Raw genomic sequence first — 15,184 nt, 5'->3', positions numbered from 1 at the left:
ACGGCAGATTAGAAGAAACATCAACAGAAACAGACTGCTGCATTAAAGTGTGTGTGTGTCCCCCTTTCACTCTGTCTCCCCCTTCAATCTGTCTCCCCTTTCACTCTGTCTCCCCCTTTCACTGTCTCCCTTTTCAATCTGTCTCCCCCTTTCACTGTCTCCCCCTTCAATCTGTCACCCCCTTTCACTCTGTCACCCCCTTTCAATCTGTCTCCCCCTTCAATCTGTCACCCCCTTTCACTCTGTCACCCCCTTTCACTCTGTCTCCCCCTTTCACTGTCTCCCCTTTCAATCTGTCTCCCCCTTTCACTCTGTCTCCCCTTTCAATCTGTCTCCCCCTTTCACTCTGTCTCCCCCTTTCACTCTGTCTCCCCCTTTCACTCTGTCTCCCCTTTCACTCTGTCTATCCCTTTCAATTTGTCTATCCCTTTCAATCTGTCTCCCCCTTTCACTCTGTCTCCACTTTCAATCTGTCTCCCCTTTCACTCTGTCTCCCCCTTTCACTCTGTCTCCCCCTTTCACTCTGTCTCCCCCTTTCACTCTGTCTCCCCCTTTCACTCTGTCCCCCTTCACTCCGTCTCTCCTTATCGATAAAGCCTTGAAAATGTGTCTTTTTTGATAATTTTTACATCTATTTTTGGTCATATTGTGTCTTTTTTGGTCACTGTGTGTCTTTTTTGATAATTTTAACATCGATTTCAACTTGTCTGAACTAAATGTGTGTGTGTGTGTGTGTGTGTGTTACCAGAGGTCTTGGTCCGAGACTGGAGCTCCTCAGGGTCTCCAGCTCCTCGGTCATCTTGGTGGCCAGAGCCTGCAGGTATCCCCGAGCGTCCTTCTCATCGCTCACCCTGAAACAGACGATCAGGTTTGGCCGTTAAGCTGAAACACTGTCAGCCAGGTAAGAGTCCTCTCTGAGTCCTGGTCCGGTCAGATTCCTGGTTCTGATACTAGAGTGCAAAGTTCTGCTGACAGGATCACAAACTACAAGACTCACTGCACAAAACTATGAAATAACATAGTGAACACCTTGTAGTTTGTGACTCTGCCAGCAGAACTTTCTATCCTACGATCATAACTGACCAGAACCGACCCCAGACCCTGAACCAACCCGGACCCTGAACCCTGGACCGCCCTCTGAACCAACCCCGGACCCTGAACGACCCCGGACCCTGAACCGACCCCGGACCCTGAACGACCCCGGACCCTGGACCGACCACGGACCCTGAAACGACCCCGGACTCTGAAACGACCCCGAACCCCGGACCCTGAACGACCCCGGACTCTGGACCGACCCCGGACCCTGGACCGACCCCGGACCCTGAAACGACCCTGGACCGACCCCGGACCCTGAACCCCTGACCCTGAACGGCCCCCCTGTGGACTCACCACTGGATGATCTCAGCGATCTGGGCCTCCCAGTGGGCCACGCTCTCCTTCTTGGAGGACAGGTCCTGCAGCTCGTCCTCCAGCTGACGGTTCTGACTCGTCAGTTTATCCACAAACGAACACAGCTGGAACACAAGAACCGAGTCACAACGAGTCCTGAATCAAAGACCTGTCACCCTGACCTGGCAGGGCTCTCGAGTCCCTGTGGAGGTCCCAGACCCCTGAGGGCCCAACCAGAGCCCCCCCAAGAAAACTACTGCAGTAATACTTCTGCAGTATAATACTGCAGTACTTCTACAGTTTAATACTGCAGAACTTCTACAGTTTAATACTTCAGTACTTCTACGGTATAATACTCCAGTACTTCTACAGTTTAATACTTCAGTACTTCTACAGTATAATACTTCAGTACTTCTACAGTTTAATACTGCAGCACTTCTACAGTTTAATACTTCAGTACTTCTACAGTTTAATACTTCAGTACTTCTACAGTATAATACTGCATCACTTCTACAGTTTAATACTTCAGTACTTCTACAGTTTAATACTTCAGTACATCTACAGTTTAATACTTCAGTACTTCTACAGTATAATACTGCAGTACTTGTTAGTATTTTGTCACCTTGTCAGTTTCAGCCGTCAGTTTGCGGTTTTCTTCTGTCAGTAGGTTTTTTTCTCGTTCAGATTTCTCCTTCAGAGCCGCGACAGCCTCGTCCATCTCCGTCTGTCTGCAGGGACACAACAAGACCTGGTTCAGGACTCACCTGTCCCTCTAACTTCACCTGGTTCAGGACTCACCTGTCCCTCTAACTTCACCTGGTTCAGGACTCACCTGGTTCAGGACTCACCTGTCCCTCTAACTTCACCTGGTTCAGGACTCACCTGTCCCTCTAATTTAACCTGGTTCAGGACTCACCTGTCACTCTAATTTAACCTGGTTCAGGACTCACCTGTCCCCCTTACTTAACCTGGTTCAGGACTCACTTGGTTCAGGACTCACCTGTCCCTCTAACTTCACCTGATTCAGGCCTCACCTGTCCCTCTAACTTCACCTGATTCAGGCCTCACCTGTCCCTCTAACGTAACCTGGTTCAGGACTCACCTGCCCCTCTAACTTAACCTGGTTCAGGACTCACCTGTCCCTCTAACTTCACCTGATTCAGGACTCACCTGTCCCTCTAACATAGCCTGGTTCAGGACTCACTTGGTTCAAGACTCACATGTCCCTCTAACTTCACCTGGTTCAGGACTCACCTGTCCCTCTAACTTCATCTAGTTCAGAATTTACCTGGTTCAGGACTCACCTGTCCCTCTAACTTCACCTAGTTCAGGACTCACCTGTCCCTCTAACTTCACCTGGTTCAGGACTCACCTGTCCCTCTAACTTCATCTGGTTCAGGACTCACCTGTCCCTCTAACTTCACCTGGTTCAGGACTCACCTGTCCCTCTTGGCCTTGTCCAGCTTGTCCCGGAGCAGCAGCAGCTCCTTGTTGGCGGTGAGCTGCGCCCCCTCAGACTCCTGCAGGTCTTTGCGGAGCTTCTTGATCTCGGAGGAGTGGGCGGAGTCTCTCCTCAGCAGCTCCTCCTCGTAGAACAGAACCTTCTTGTCCAGGTCCGTCTTCAGACGGGACAGCTCCTGCTGGGACTCCGCCCCCCCAGCTGCCACTCCCAGACCCTGCTGAGACTGAGACCAGAACCAGAACCACAGTCCTGTTTATCTCATGATGCTTGTATTTTGAAGTGATGACTGAGTCAAACGTGTTCCTCATCATAAACCAGCTGACCAGAATACTTAATCAATATATCAAACAAAATAATAAAACAAACTGAATAAATGAACAAACATTAAAGATCTCTGACACACAGACACAGACACACACACAGACAGACACACACACACACACACACACACACACTGACCTTGAGGCTGTGAAGCTCCGCCTCCAGCTGGCTGGAGTAGACCTCGCTGTGCTCCCTCAGCTTCCTCTCCTTGGACGCCTCGGCCTTCGCCTCGTCCAGCTGAGCCTCCAGCTGAGGACAAACACAGGGCTTTTATTATGAAGGATCCATCCCCACCTCCTGTCCAGAGGTCAGAGGTCTGAGGTCTCAACAGCAAAACAAAACAACATGACGACAACAACAAACAAACAACAGAAACACTCCGGACAGGACAGGTAAGACCCTAGGTCTGGTTCCAGAGACTCGGCCTGGTTCCAGAGACTCCCGAGTGTCTGGAAACAGACCGAGTCTCTGGAGAGACTCATCAGGCTGAAGGACTAGAGGTCTCTCACCTCCTTGCGGTTCTTCTCCGTCTTGCGGATCTCCTGTCTCGTGGCGTCCATCTTGTGCAGGAGGGCGTCCACCTCCTCCTCTTTGTCCCTCAGCTGGCGGGACAGACGCTGTTTGGAGGAGCGGAGGTCTGCCAGCCGCTCCGACAGGTCAGAGTACTCCTGCAGGGCCAGCTTCCTCTGAGAGTGCGCCTCCTTCAGCTCCTTGGTCTGGCTCCTCAGACGCTCCAGAGAGTCCGCCAGCTGCTGCTCAACCAGGTAGGAAGGTATTAAGTTACAGTTCAGATGGTTAAAAACCAGAAAACATGACCAAACATGACCCGGACAGACTTGAGGACCTGGGGCCTGATTCTGATACGACTTCATGAATCACTATCAACTTATTATTTGAGCCCAGTGACAGAAACCTGCCAGAGACCGGGGACCAGATTCACAAGCGTTCTCAAGATAATAATTAATGCTATTCACCATTTTTCTCTGAAGAATTGTCGTATGTCTCAGGAACTTCTCAGTTTACTCACTCGGGATGTTTTAAAAACATTTAACCCATTAAAACCGGTCCAGTAGAGGACACGGTCCGGTCCAGTAGAGGACACGGTCCGGTCCAGTAGTGGATCCGTCCCAGGTCCAGTAGTGGACAGGGTCCGGTCCAATAGTGGTCAGGGTCCGGTCCAGGAGAGGACACAGTCCGGTCCAGTACTGGATCCGTCCCAGGTCCAGTAGTGGACAGGATCCAGTCCAGTAGTGGACAGGGTCCGGTCCAATAGTGGTCAGGGTCCGGTCCAGTAGAGGACACGGTCCGGTCCAGTAGTGGATCCGTCCCAGGTCCAGTAGTGGACAGGATCCAGTCCAGTAGTGGACAGGGTCCGGTCCAATAGTGGACAGGGTATGGTCCAGTAGTGGATCCATCCCAGGTCCAGTAGAGGACAGGGTCTGGTCCAGTAGTGGATCCATCCCAGGTCCAGTAGAGGACAGGGTCTGGTCCAGTAGTGGATCCATCCCAGGTCCAGTAGAGGACAGGGTCCGGTCCAATAGTGGATCCGTCCCAGGTCCAGTAGAGGACAGGTCCGGTCCAGTAGTGGATCCGTCCCAGGTCCAGTGGAGGACAGGGTCCGGTCCAGTAGTGGATCCGTCCCAGGTCCAGTGGTACAGGGTACTGGTCCTAAGGGGACGTACCTTGTGGACGTCGTCCTTCTCCTGTCTCAGCGTCTTCACCTGCTTCTCCAGCGTCTTCAGTTTGGAGGCGGAGCTCTCATAGTCCTGTCTGAGTGAGACCGCCTCCTCCAGCTGGTGCTCCAGCCTATCAGAGTCTGCCACATCACAGGGGGCGGGGCTTAGTCAAGTCATGTCAAAGTTTATTTATGGACATTTAAAAACTGAAGGGGAGACAGAGTGAAAGGGGAGACAGAGTGAAGGGGGAGACAGAGTGAAAGGGGAGACAGAGTGAAGGGGGAGACAGAGTGAAGGGAGACAGAGTGAAAGGGGAGACAGAGTGAAGGGGGAGACAGAGTGAAAGGGGAGACAGAGTGAAGGGGGAGACAGAGTGAAGGGGGAGACAGAGTGAAGGGGGAGACAGAGTGAAAGGGGGAGACTGAGTGAAGGGGAGACAGAGTGAAGGGAGACAGAGTGAAGGGGGAGACAGAGTGAAAGGGGGAGACAGAGTGAAAGGGGGAGACAGAGTGAAGGGGGAGACAGAGTGAAAGGGGGAGACAGAGTGAAGGGGAGACAGAGTGAAGGGGAGACAGAGTGAAGGGGGAGACAGAGTGAAAGGGGGAGACAGAGTGAAGGGGAGACAGAGTGAAGGGGGAGACAGAGTGAAAGGGGGAGACTGAGTGAAGGGGAGGGAGTGAAGGGGGAGACAGAGTGAAAGGGGGAGACAGAGTGAAGGGGGAGACAGAGTGAAGGGAGACAGAGTGAAAGGGGGAGACAGAGTGAAGGGGGAGACAGAGTGAAGGGGAGACAGAGTGAAAGGGGAGACAGAGTGAAGGGGAGACAGAGTGAAGGGGGAGACAGAGTGAAAGGGGGAGACAGAGTGAAAAGGGAGGCAGAGTGAAAGGGGGAGACAGAGTGAAGGGGAGACAGAGTGAAAGGGGGAGACAGAGTGAAGGGAGACAGAGTGAAAGGGGGAGACAGAGTGAAGGGAGACAGAGTGAAAGGGGGAGACAGAGTGAAAGGGGGAGACAGAGTGAAGGGGAGACAGAGTGAAAGGGGAGACAGAGTGAAGGGGGAGACAGAGTGAAAGGGGAGACAGAGTGAAGGGGGAGACAGAGTGAAGGGGGAGACAGAGTGAAAGGGGGAGACAGAGTGAAAGGGGAGACAGAGTGAAGGGGAGACAGAGTGAAAGGGGGAGGCAGAGTGAAATGGGGAGACAGAGTGAAAGGGGGAGACAGAGTGAAGGGGGAGACAGAGTGAAGGGGGAGACAGAGTGAAGGGGGAGACAGAGTGAAGGGAGACAGAGTGAAGGGGGAGACAGAGTGAAGGGGAGACAGAGTGAAAGGGGGAGACAGAGTGAAAGGGGGAGACAGAGTGAAGGGGAGACAGAGTGAAATGGAGACAGAGTGAAAGGGGGAGAAAGAGTGAAGGGGAGACAGAGTGAAAGGGGGAGACAGAGTGAAGGGGGAGACAGAGTGAAGGGGGAGACAGAGTGAAGGGGAGACAGAGTGAAGGGGAGACAGAGTGAAGGGGGAGACAGAGTGAAGGGGGAGACAGAGTGAAGGGGGAGACAGAGTGAAGGGGGAGACAGAGTGAAGGGAGACAGAGTGAAAGGGGGAGACAGAGTGAAGGGGGAGACAGAGTGAAGGGGAGACAGAGTGAAAGGGGAGACAGAGTGAAGGGGAGACAGAGTGAAGGGGGAGACAGAGTGAAAGGGGGAGACAGAGTGAAAAGGGAGGCAGAGTGAAAGGGGGAGACAGAGTGAAGGGGAGACAGAGTGAAAGGGGGAGACAGAGTGAAGGGAGACAGAGTGAAAGGGGGAGACAGAGTGAAGGGAGACAGAGTGAAAGGGGGAGACAGAGTGAAAGGGGGAGACAGAGTGAAGGGGAGACAGAGTGAAAGGGGAGACAGAGTGAAGGGGGAGACAGAGTGAAAGGGGAGACAGAGTGAAGGGGGAGACAGAGTGAAGGGGGAGACAGAGTGAAAGGGGGAGACAGAGTGAAAGGGGAGACAGAGTGAAGGGGAGACAGAGTGAAGGGGAGACAGAGTGAAAGGGGGAGACAGAGTGAAGGGGGAGGCAGAGTGAAAGGGGGAGGCAGAGTGAAATGGGGAGACAGAGTGAAAGGGGGAGACAGAGTGAAGGGGGAGACAGAGTGAAGGGGGAGACAGAGTGAAGGGAGACAGAGTGAAGGGGGAGACAGAGTGAAGGGGAGACAGAGTGAAAGGGGGAGACAGAGTGAAAGGGGGAGACAGAGTGAAGGGGGGAGACAGAGTGAAATGGAGACAGAGTGAAAGGGAGACAGAGTGAAAGGGGAGACAGAGTGAAGGGGGAGACAGAGTGAAGGGGGAGACAGAGTGAAAGGGGGAGACAGAGTGAAGGGGAGACAGAGTGAAAGGGGGAGACAGAGTGAAGGGGAGACAGAGTGAAAGGGGGAGACAGAGTGAAGGGGAGACAGAGTGAAAGGGGAGACAGAGTGAAGGGGGAGACAGAGTGAAGGGGAGACAGAGTGAAGGGGAGACAGAGTGAAAGGGGGAGACAGAGTGAAAGGGGGAGACAGAGTGAAAGGGGGAGACAGAGTGAAGGGGGAGGCAGAGTGAAGGGGGAGGCAGAGTGAAAGGGGGAGACAGAGTGAAGGGGAGACAGAGTGAAAGGGGGAGACAGAGTGAAGGGGAGACAGAGTGAAGGGGGAGACAGAGTGAAGGGGGAGACAGAGTGAAGGGGAGACAGAGTGAAGGGGGAGACAGAGTGAAGGGGGAGACAGAGTGAAGGGGGAGACAGAGTGAAAGGGGGAGACAGAGTGAAGGGGAGACAGAGTGAAGGGGAGACAGAGTGAAAGGGGGAGACAGAGTGAAAGGGGGAGACAGAGTGAAAGGGGGAGACAGAGTGAAAGGGGGAGACAGAGTGAAAGGGGGAGACAGAGTGAAGGGGGAGGCAGAGTGAAGGGGGAGGCAGAGTGAAAGGGGGAGACAGAGTGAAGGGGAGACAGAGTGAAAGGGGGAGACAGAGTGAAGGGGAGACAGAGTGAAGGGGGAGACAGAGTGAAGGGGGAGACAGAGTGAAGGGGGAGACAGAGTGAAGGGGGAGACAGAGTGAAGGGGGAGACAGAGTGAAAGGGGGAGACAGAGTGAAGGGGAGACAGAGTGAAGGGGAGACAGAGTGAAAGGGGGAGACAGAGTGAAAGGGGGAGACAGAGTGAAGGGGGAGACAGAGTGAAAGGGGGAGACAGAGTGAAGGGGAGACAGAGTGAAGGGGAGACAGAGTGAAATGGAGACAGAGTGAAAGGGGGAGAAAGAGTGAAGGGGAGACAGAGTGAAAGGGGGAGACAGAGTGAAGGGGGAGACAGAGTGAAGGGGGAGACAGAGTGAAGGGGAGACAGAGTGAAGGGAGACCGAGTGAAGGGGGAGACAGAATGAAGGGGAGACAGAGTGAAAGGGGGAGACAGAGTGAAAGGGGGAGACAGAGTGAAGGGGGAGACAGAGTGAAGGGGAGACAGAGTGAAAGGGAGACAGAGTGAAGGGAGCCAGAGTGAAGGGGGAGACAGAATGAAGGGGAGACAGAGTGAAAGGGGGAGACAGAGTGAAAGGGGGAGACAGAGTGAAGGGGGAGACAGAGTGAAAGGGGGAGACAGAGTGAAGGGGGGAGACAGAGTGAAAGGGGGAGACAGAGTGAAGGGGGGAGACAGAGTGAAGGGGAGACAGAGTGAAAGGGGGAGACAGAGTGAAAGGGGGAGACAGAGTGAATGGGGAGACAGAGTGAAAGGGGGAGACAGAGTGAAAGGGGGAGACAGAGTGAAATGGAGACAGAGTGAAAGGGGGAGACAGAGTGAAAGGGGGAGACAGAGTGAAGGGGAGACAGAGTGAAAGGGGAGACAGAGTGAAAGGGGAGACAGAGTGATGGGGGAGACAGAGTGAAGGGAGACAGAGTGAAGGGAGACAGAGTGAAGGGGGAGACAGAGTGAAGGGAGATAGAGTGAAGGGGGGAGACAGAGTGAAGGGGGAGACAGAGTGAAGGGGGGAGACAGAGTGAAGGGGGAGACAGAGCGAAGGGGGAGACAGAGTGAAGGGGGAGACAGAGTGAAAGGGGGAGACAGAGTGAAGGGGAGACAGAGTGAAGGGGGAGACAGAGTGAAAGGGGGAGACAGAGTGAAGGGGAGACAGAGTCGTTGTTACCTGCCAGCTTCTTCTTCAGACGCTCAATCTCCTCGTTGAGCTTCTTGATCTCCTTGTCTCGAGTCAGAGTTCCTCCTCGTGGCGGAGCCTGCAGCGCCTGGGTCGACTCTGGACATTAAACATTATGTTTCATAAATATTATCAGTCCACGACGTTAAACCACACAATATAAACCAAAACAATAACATTACAGCATTTGTATTTAGATACTTTCCTATTTAATTTTCAATTACATATATTTCAAAATTTTAATAAATATTAATGCATTTATTTATTACATTTAATGGCATATTAATTCATTTCTTAACAGATTTAATTTTCACTTTTCATTAACAGATTACACATAATAAATCTAACTAGAAAATTTCAAAAGAAATTTTGAGTGTGCTTGACTCTGTAAAACTGGTCAGTTAGTGTGTTGAACTGGTCAGTGAGTGTGTAGAACTGGTCAGTTAGTGTGTTGAACTGGTCAGTTAGTGTGTAGAACTGGTCAGTTAGTGTGTTGAACTGGTCAGTTAGTGTGTAGAACTGGTCAGTTAGTGTGTTGAACTGGTCAGTTAGTGTGTTGAACTGGTCAGTGAGTGTGTAGAACTGGTCAGTTAGTGTGTTGAACTGGTCAGTTAGTGTGTAGAACTGGTCAGTTAGTGTGTTGAACTGGTCAGTTAGTGTGTAGAACTGGTCAGTTAGTGTGTTGAACTGGTCAGTTAGTGTGTAGAACTGGTCAGTTAGTGTGTAGAACTGGTCAGTTAGTGTGTTGAACTGGTCAGTTAGTGTGTAGAACTGGTCAGTTAGTGTGTTGAACTGGTCAGTTAGTGTGTAGAACTGGTCAGTTAGTGTGTAGAACTGGTCAGTTAGTGTGTTGAACTGGTCAGTTAGTGTGAAACTCAGTAACAGAAGGAAGGATCCCTGTGGGGAGGAGAAATTATAAACAACATAATATAGAGACGTATTGTTGTTGTTGTTGTTGTTGTTGTTGTTCTCACCCTGCAGTCTGCGGTTCAGCTCCTGTTTCTCCTGCTCCAGCCGCCGGATTCTCCTCTCAAACGCCTCCACCTCCTGGCCTCCTCCTCCCCCTGCTCCTCCTTGCTCCTCCTCCTGGCGGAGGCCAGGCCCCGCCCGGCTGACGGAGCTGCGGTCGGCGAAGCAGCTGTCGGTGGTGAAGGTGAAGCCGACGAACGGGAGGTGAAGACCAGTGAAACCAGTATGAGACACGGGAGGACTGATGTCCTGCAGGGAGACACTCGTCAGACCTGGAGACTAGAGACTAGAGAACTGATGTCCTGCAGGGAGACACTCGTCAGACCTGGAGACTAGAGACTAGAGAACTGATGTCCTGCAGGGAGACACTCGTCAGACCGGGAGACTAGAGACTAGAGGACTGATGTCCTGCAGGGAGACACTCGTCAGACCTGGAGACTAGAGACTAGAGAACTGATGTCCTGCAGGGAGACACTCGTCAGACCGGGAGACTAGAGACTAGAGGACTGATGTCCTGCAGGGAGACACTCGTCAGACCTGGAGACTAGAGACTAGAGAACTGATGTCCTGCAGGGAGACACTCGTCAGACCTGGAGACTAGAGACTAGAGAACTGATGTCCTGCAGGGAGACACTCGTCAGACCTGGAGACTAGAGACTAGAGAACTGATGTCCTGCAGGGAGACACTCGTCAGACCGGGAGACTAGAGACTAGAGGACTGATGTCCTGCAGGGAGACACTCGTCAGACCTGGAGACTAGAGACTAGAGAACTGATGTCCTGCAGGGAGACACTCGTCAGACCTGGAGACTAGAGAACTGATGTCCTGCAGGGAGACACTCGTCAGACCGGGAGACTAGAGACTAGAGGACTGATGTCCTGCAGGGAGACACTCGTCAGACCTGGAGACTAGAGGACTGATGTCCTGCAGGGACACACTCGTCAGACCTGGAGACTAGAGACTAGAGAACTGATGTCCTGCAGGGAGACACTCGTCAGACCGGGAGACTAGAGACTAGAGGACTGATGTCCTGCAGGGAGACACTCGTCAGACCTGGAGACTAGAGACTAGAGAACTGATGTCCTGCAGGGAGACACTCGTCAGACCTGGAGACTAGAGACTAGAGAACTGATGTCCTGCAGGGAGACACTCGTCAGACCGGGAGACTAGAGACTAGAGGACTGATGTCCTGCAGGGAGACACTCGTCAGACCTGGAGACTAGAGGACTGATGTCCTGCAGGGACACACTCGTCAGACCTGGAGACTAGAGACTAGAGGACTGATGTCCTGCAGGGAGACACTCGTCAAGCCCAGAGACTAGAGGGCTCGGGTAGACATGTAAAGGACATGGGGAGGACCTGATAGACTTGGGTAGACATGTTAAGGACATGGGGAGGGACCTGAAAGACTCGGCTGAAGGACTAGAACTTGTCAGGGTCTCACCGGGTTCTTGAGGACGTCGTCGTCCACGTCGAAGTTGGACGTGTCGGTTGGCGAGGACACGTCGGGGATGTACGGCGCGGCGGCGGCGCGGATGTTCTCCCAGTCGATGCCGCTGAAGAACGGGTGGCTCTGAAAGTCCGAGATCCCATTGAGGCCGAGTCGGCGTTCCCGGGAGCACAGCAGGCGTTGGATCAGGTCCTTAGCGTCGTCGGACACGTCGGACACGTTGGAGGGGAACTGGAAACGCTCCTGGAGACAGACGAAGGCGAGGAAAGAGGACACGGAGAGACGTGAGAAGTGGAGCGGGGCGACTTGGTCCGCTGAGACCGAGTCAGATTTAGAAAATAGGAAGTGGGTCGAGTGTCTGGAGACAAACAGTGACCTGGAAACAGCTCCGAGTTTATTATCTGACGGGTTCTGTTTCAGTCGAGAAATATTCAACCATTCAGACTAGAGACTCGTCAGACCTGAACTAGAGACTCGTCAGATCTGAAGATTAGAGACTCATCAGACCTGAAGACTAGAGACTCATCAGACCTGAAGACTAGAGACTCGTCAGACCTGAAGATTAGAGACTCATCAGACCTGAAGACTAGAGACTCATCAGACCTGAAGACTAGAGACTCGTCAGACCTGAAGACTAGAGACTAGAGGGCTGATGTCCTAGGGAGACACTCGTTAGACCTGAAGACTAGAGACCCATTAGACCTGAAGACTCGAGGGCTGATGTCCTGCAGGGAGAAACTCGTCAGACCTTAAGACTAGAGACCCATTAGACCTGAAGACTAGAGAGCTGATGTCCTACAGGGAGACACTCCACAGACATAAAAGATAGGAGACTTGTCAAACCTAAAGACTAGAGACTCATCAGACCTAAGGACTAGAGACTAGAGGGTTGATGTCCTGCAGGGAGACACTCGTCGGATCTGAAGACTAGAGACTCATAAGACCTGAAGATTAGAGACTCGTCAGACCTGAAACTTCATCATCACGTAAACTGTAAAAGCTCAAACTCTGAAGTCTAGATCCTGATCTGGTTCAGCTGGTTCACATCCAACACCAGGGACTCAGGGGTGGGACCTGAATCCAGACCTGAACCCAGACCTGAACCCAACTCTTTAACCTGTCCCGACCTGTTCACTGCCTCACCTCGTGGTTCATGATCTTGCCGTAGGTCTCAACCAGCGACTCGGCGTAGAACGGCGTCTCTCCGTACAGCATCTCGTACATGCAGACCCCCAGAGACCACCAGTCGCACTCGGGCCCGTAGCGGCCCATCCCGTCCTCCATCGCCTGCAGGATCTCTGGGGAGATGTAGTCCGGAGTCCCCACTGCCACCGAGGACTGCACCTGTAGGGGACAATCGTCAGACCTGAAGACTAGAGACTAGAGGACTGCTCCTGTAGGGGACATTCGTCAGACCTGAAGACTAGAGACCAAAAGGACTGCACCTGTAGGGGACACTCGTCAGATCTGAAGACTAGAGACTAGAGGACTGCACCTGTAGGGGACATTGGTCAGACCTGAAGACTAGAGACTAGGGGACTGCACCTGTAGGAGACACTCGTCAGACCTGAAGACTAGAGACTAGAGGACTGCACCTGTAGGGGACATTCGTCAGACCTGAAGACTAGAGACTAGGGGACTGCACCTGTAGGGGACACTCGTCAGACCTGAAGACTAGAGACTAGAGGACTGCACCTGTAGGGGGACACTCGTCAGACCTGAAGACTACAGACTAGAGGACTGCTCCTGTAGGGAGACACTCGTCGGACCTGAAGACTAGGGACTAGAAGACTGCACCTGTAGGGGACACTCGTCAGACCTGAAGACTAGAGACTAGAGAGCTGATGTCCTGCAGGGGGACACTCGTCAGACCTGGAGACTAGAGACCTGATGTCCTGCAGGGAGACACTCATCAGACCTGGAGACTAGAGACTAGAGAACTGATGTCCTGCAGGGAGACACTCGTCAGACCTGGAGACTAGAGACTAGAGAATTGATGTCGTCAGACTAGAGACGAGAGGGCTGCACCTGTAGGGGAACACTCATCACACCTGAAGACTACAGACTGGAGGACTGCACCGGAAGGGAGACACTCGTTGGACCTGAAGACTAGAAACTCGTTGACCTGAAGACTAGAGACTCGTAACCTGAAGACTAGAGGGCTTATGTCCTGTAGGGGACACTTGTCTGACCTGAGGACTAGAGACTCGTCAGGCCTGGTGACTAGAGACTAGAGGACTGATGTCCTCTTCACATTAAACTGATCCTGGTTCACATTAAACTGATTGTGATTCACATTACACTGATCCTGGTTCACATAAAACTGATTGTGATTCACATTACACTGATCCTGGTTCACATAAAACTGATTGTGATTCACATTAAACTGATTGTGATTCACATTAGACTGATCCTGGTTCACATTGGACTGATCCTAATTCACATTAGACTGATCCTGGTTCACATTAGACTGATCCTGGTTCACATTAGACTGATCCTGGTTCACATTAGACTAATCCTGATTCACATTAGACTGATCCTGGATCTGTTGTTACCGTGCCATCCTCCATCATGCGGAGACAGGATCCAAAGTCTGCGAGTCGGATGTGACCATTAACGTCCAGCAGGACGTTGTCCGGTTTAATGTCCCTGAGACACAAAGACAGGAAAGAGACTGTAAAATACATTGAATAACAACAGAAAGACCTGTAGGACCAGTAGGACCAGGTAGACCTGTAGGACCAGGGAGACCTGTAGGACCTGTAGGGCCAGTAGGACCTGTAGGACCAGGGAGACCAGCAGGACCTGTAGGACCCTTTTAGGACCAGTAGGATCTGTAGGGCCAGTAGGACCCTTTAGGACCAGTAGGACCCGTAGGGCCAGTAAGACCTGTAGGACATGTAGGACCAGTAGGACCTGTAGGACCAGCATGACCTGTAGGACCTGTAGGGACAGGTTGACGAGTCGGGTCAGGTTAACGAGTCGGGACAGGTTCACGAGTCGGGACAGGTTAATGAGCCTGGACAGGTTAACGAGTCGGGACAGGTTAACGAGTCGGGACAGGTTAATTAGTCGGGACAGGTTAACGAGTCGGGACAGGTTAACAAGTCGGGACAGGTTAACAAGTCGGGACAGGTTAACAAGTCGGGACAGGTTAACGAGCCGGGACAGGTTAATGAGTCGGGGCAGGTTAACGAGTAGGACCTGTAGGACTAGGGGGACTCGTACCTGTGGATGTAGTTCTGCTGGTGGATCGAGTGGATGGCGAGGACCATCTCAGCGACGTAGAACTTGGACATGTCCTCCGGAAGACGATCCTCAAACTTACTGAGCAGTGTCAGCAGGTCCCCGCCCACGTAGTAGTCCATCACCAGGTACTGCAGAACATTAGAGAGGGTGACTAGGAGCAGGACTAGCAGTAGTACAGAGGGTGACTAGGAGCAGGACTAGCAGTAGTACAGAGGGTGACTAGGAGCAGGACTAGCAGTAGTACAGAGAGTGACTAGGAGCAGGACTAGCAGTAGTACAGAGGGTGACTAGGAGCAGGACTAGCAGTAGTACAGAGGGTGACTAGGAGCAGGACTAGCAGTAGTACAGAGGGTGACTAGGAGCAGGACTAGCAGTAGTACAGAGGGTGACTAGGAGTAGGACTAGCAGTATTACAGAGGGTGACAAGGAGCAGGACTAGCAGTAGTACAGAGGGTGACTAGGAGCAGGACTACCAGTAGTACAGAGGGTGACTAGGAGCAGGACTAG

The 15,184-nt window shown here is 52.5% G+C and overlaps 1 protein-coding gene across 2 annotated transcripts in view; it reads right to left on the bottom strand.

Annotated features, from left to right (window-relative positions):
- The window catches only part of cdc42bpb (CDC42 binding protein kinase beta (DMPK-like)), a 44,444-nt gene that overhangs the window by 14,848 nt on the left and 14,412 nt on the right, over positions 1 to 15,184 (bottom strand). For both annotated transcript variants that reach the window (XM_059356071.1, XM_059356072.1), the window contains exons 5-17: positions 14,657 to 14,805; positions 13,984 to 14,077; positions 12,572 to 12,772; positions 11,423 to 11,671; positions 9,984 to 10,227; positions 9,001 to 9,108; positions 4,855 to 4,988; positions 3,682 to 3,924; positions 3,311 to 3,421; positions 2,830 to 3,074; positions 2,012 to 2,117; positions 1,390 to 1,514; positions 746 to 851 (exon numbers count right to left, since the gene is read on the bottom strand). In XM_059356071.1, coding sequence (XP_059212054.1) covers positions 746 to 851; positions 1,390 to 1,514; positions 2,012 to 2,117; positions 2,830 to 3,074; positions 3,311 to 3,421; positions 3,682 to 3,924; positions 4,855 to 4,988; positions 9,001 to 9,108; positions 9,984 to 10,227; positions 11,423 to 11,671; positions 12,572 to 12,772; positions 13,984 to 14,077; positions 14,657 to 14,805 — 2,115 coding nt within the window. The remainder of the gene's footprint in view (positions 1 to 745; positions 852 to 1,389; positions 1,515 to 2,011; positions 2,118 to 2,829; positions 3,075 to 3,310; positions 3,422 to 3,681; positions 3,925 to 4,854; positions 4,989 to 9,000; positions 9,109 to 9,983; positions 10,228 to 11,422; positions 11,672 to 12,571; positions 12,773 to 13,983; positions 14,078 to 14,656; positions 14,806 to 15,184) is intronic.

Source organism: Centropristis striata, chromosome 18 (genome assembly GCF_030273125.1).
Source record: "Centropristis striata isolate RG_2023a ecotype Rhode Island chromosome 18, C.striata_1.0, whole genome shotgun sequence".
In the NCBI taxonomy this organism is placed as follows: domain Eukaryota; kingdom Metazoa; phylum Chordata; class Actinopteri; order Perciformes; family Serranidae; genus Centropristis; species Centropristis striata.
This window is presented reverse-complemented; position numbering and strand designations above follow the sequence as displayed.